General features: G+C 34.9%; 1 protein-coding gene across 1 annotated transcript; it reads left to right on the top strand.

The window, feature by feature from the left end:
• LOC104784892 (beta-glucosidase 15) lies at positions 108–3,054 on the top strand. Its single transcript, XM_010509992.2, has 11 exons — positions 108–402; positions 583–652; positions 878–936; positions 1,076–1,151; positions 1,235–1,312; positions 1,611–1,698; positions 1,832–2,087; positions 2,177–2,510; positions 2,599–2,630; positions 2,734–2,836; positions 2,918–3,054. Exons 1-11 carry the CDS (start codon positions 250–252, stop codon positions 3,016–3,018), a joined length of 1,350 nt encoding a protein of 449 aa, XP_010508294.1. The 5' UTR covers positions 108–249; the 3' UTR covers positions 3,019–3,054.

Genomic DNA, 3,061 nt, shown 5'->3' with positions numbered 1-3,061 from the left:
CACTCATGTTTTACTATTCTTTTCCTATTTTGATAACTTGATGATAGTCATGATATTGATAAGGTCATTTTAATTTGTTTCCAGTTTAGTAATTGAGAAAATTAATTAATAATACTTATCATTCACTCTCTCTCTCTTCTCCTATCAGATAACCTTTCCTCAATTCTTCTTCCCTATATAATAAACCTCAACTTCATTCTCATCTTCTTGAAAGAAAAACAAGATCTAGTGTAATCAAAAAATTCAAGAATGAGAGGTAAATATCTTTCGTTACTAGTGATCATTGTCTTAGCCTCGAGTGAAGTTCTTGCCAGCAACAACAACAACTCTGCAACGCCAAGATTAAGAAAAAGTGATTTCCCAGCAGATTTCATCTTTGGTTCTGCAACCTCTGCTTACCAGGTTCTTTTATCATTTTTTTCTTCACAAAAACAATTCCGACCACTCGTTCATTATCTAGAAAATTTAGAAACGTCCGATCATTGGTTAGAGACNTTTTTTTTTTTTTTTTTTTTTTTTCCTTTTTTGGTTAGAGAATTTATGGGTGTTATTTTTTTTTTTGTTTTTTTTATCACGTCGTAGGTCGAAGGAGGTGCTCATGAAGATGGTAGAGGACCAAGTATCTGGGATACCTTCTCTGAGAAATACCCAGGTTTTTCATTTTTACATTGTTGTTAGGAAATAGGATCTATATATGTGTATTTATTAGATTCAAGATCCGTGAATCTAGTCTAGTGTAGATGTATTATTGTATATATGATGATGAACTTTTGAGAATTCTAGATCAAAATATGAATTATCTCATGGGACCAAAAAACATATATAAAAGCTGATTTACTCTGTTCTGATTCAAAGTTTTATTTCAATATTTTTTCAGAGAAGATAAAAGATGGTAGCAATGGGTCTATTTCTGATAACTCTTACCATCTTTACAAGGTCATTTTCCTTTTACTTTTTACTTTTTCGAATATATATGTTAACAATTCAACAGTTGTTCTTTATTTCCATTGGCTTAAAAAAAAATCAGTTACATTATTTGATAATGTTATATTCATATATAAAAAAAAAAAAACAGGAAGATGTGGCTTTATTGCATCAAATTGGATTCAATGCATACAGATTCTCAATCTCATGGTCCAGGATCTTGCCTCGTAAGTTCCGTCTTCTTCTTCTCTTTTTAGATCATTCATTCACACATGACATTTTGATTATTTCTTTTTTTTTTCTTGTTTAGGTGGGAATCTAAAAGGTGGAATCAACCAGGCTGGTATTGACTATTACAACAACTTGATCAATGAGCTTTTGTCCAAAGGTAAAAACGACAAATTTCAATTTGAAAACAGAGGCTCTCTTTAAGTTACGCTCTCTGTTTCCTATGAATTTAAATTTCAATTCTAGTCTTAAAAAGGATTTAGAACTTTTATGGATTTGGAAACGTTACATATTAGTCACTGAATTAGTAGTAGTCCACATTGAATGAATCTTCTGACTTTGAGAAAAATAATCTTAGAGAGATAGTGACTAATCATCTTTCTTTCACCCTTTAAACTATAGTTATAAACGCAACACAAGCACTAATGTAAATGTTATGTGATTGTGTGTGTATACAGGAATTAAGCCTTATGCAACCATGTTTCATTGGGACACACCACAAGCCCTTGAAGATGCTTATGGAGGATTCCTTGGTGAGGAGATTGTGTAAGTCCTCCTAGTGGACTATCTATCTATCTATAATCAAGTTTTACTAGACATTACAATTAACAATACAGATCATATTAGTGGCCAAAAGAAGTGTTATATTTAATTTAATTTTTGTTTTGTAATGAAACAGGAATGATTTCCGTGACTATGCGGATGTTTGCTTCAAGAGTTTTGGAGATAGAGTGAAGCATTGGATGACATTGAACGAGCCATTGACAGTGGTGCAACAAGGTTATGTTGCAGGTGTGATGGCTCCAGGAAGATGCTCCAAATTCACAAACCCTAATTGCACCGGTGGAAATGGAGCCACCGAGCCTTATATTGTTGGTCACAACCTCATCCTTTCTCACGGAGCCGCCGTCCAAGTCTACAGAGAAAAATACAAGGTTAGATAAAATTATATATGCTCTGTTGTTTCTTAAGCATCAAGTTACTAAAAAAAGATGGCGTTTATATATGCTCTGTTGTTCGATAGGCGACTCAAAAAGGTCAAGTTGGTATTGCTTTGAACGCGGCTTGGAACTTGCCATATACAGAATCACCGGAGGATAGATCGGCTGCGGCACGAGCCATGGCCTTCACATTTGACTACTTTATGGAGCCGCTTGTGACCGGTAAATACCCGGTTGATATGGTCAACAACGTAAAAGGTGGTCGCTTACCTACATTCACTGCACAACAATCTAAGATGCTGAAAGGCTCTTATGACTTCATTGGCATCAATTATTACTCTTCCACTTACGCAAAGGATGTTCCCTGCTCCACCCAAGATGTTACTATGTTCTCTGATCCTTGTGCCAGTGTCACAGGTTTGGTTTCGTGTCATCCACGTATCTTTTTCTTAACCACTATAAACTAAATTACGAATCTGAGATGTGGGATTGTATTTTGAATCAGGTGTAAGAGAAGGTGTTCCCATCGGTCCAAAGGTACTTGGCTAGACTCATATAAAACGTTGCAACGGTTATTAAATATTTATGAATTTGCTCAATCTAAAAAACTATGTACGTGTGGATCTTTTTGATCTTATAGGCTGCATCAGATTGGCTTTTAATATATCCAAAGGGAATTCGTGATCTCGTCCTCTATGCAAAATACAAGTTCAAGGATCCTGTCATGTACATAACCGAAAACGGTAACTCACACAACCAACAGCTTCAGTTCTTGATATATCTTCTTTTGGTTTCATCCTAATATGTTGTACCAATCTTTGTAGGGAGAGATGAATTCAGTACCAATAAAATCTTCCTTAAAGATGGTGATAGGATTGATTACTACGCTAGACATCTCCAAATGGTCCAAGACGCTATCTCGTAAGCATCCTTTTATTATCTAATATGTTAAGAATCCTCCTACAGCT

Source organism: Camelina sativa, chromosome 5 (assembly GCF_000633955.1).
Source record: "Camelina sativa cultivar DH55 chromosome 5, Cs, whole genome shotgun sequence".
NCBI lineage: Eukaryota > Viridiplantae > Streptophyta > Magnoliopsida > Brassicales > Brassicaceae > Camelina > Camelina sativa.
The sequence above is the reverse complement of the archived record's forward strand: the minus strand, read 5'-3'. Positions and strand labels throughout refer to the sequence as shown.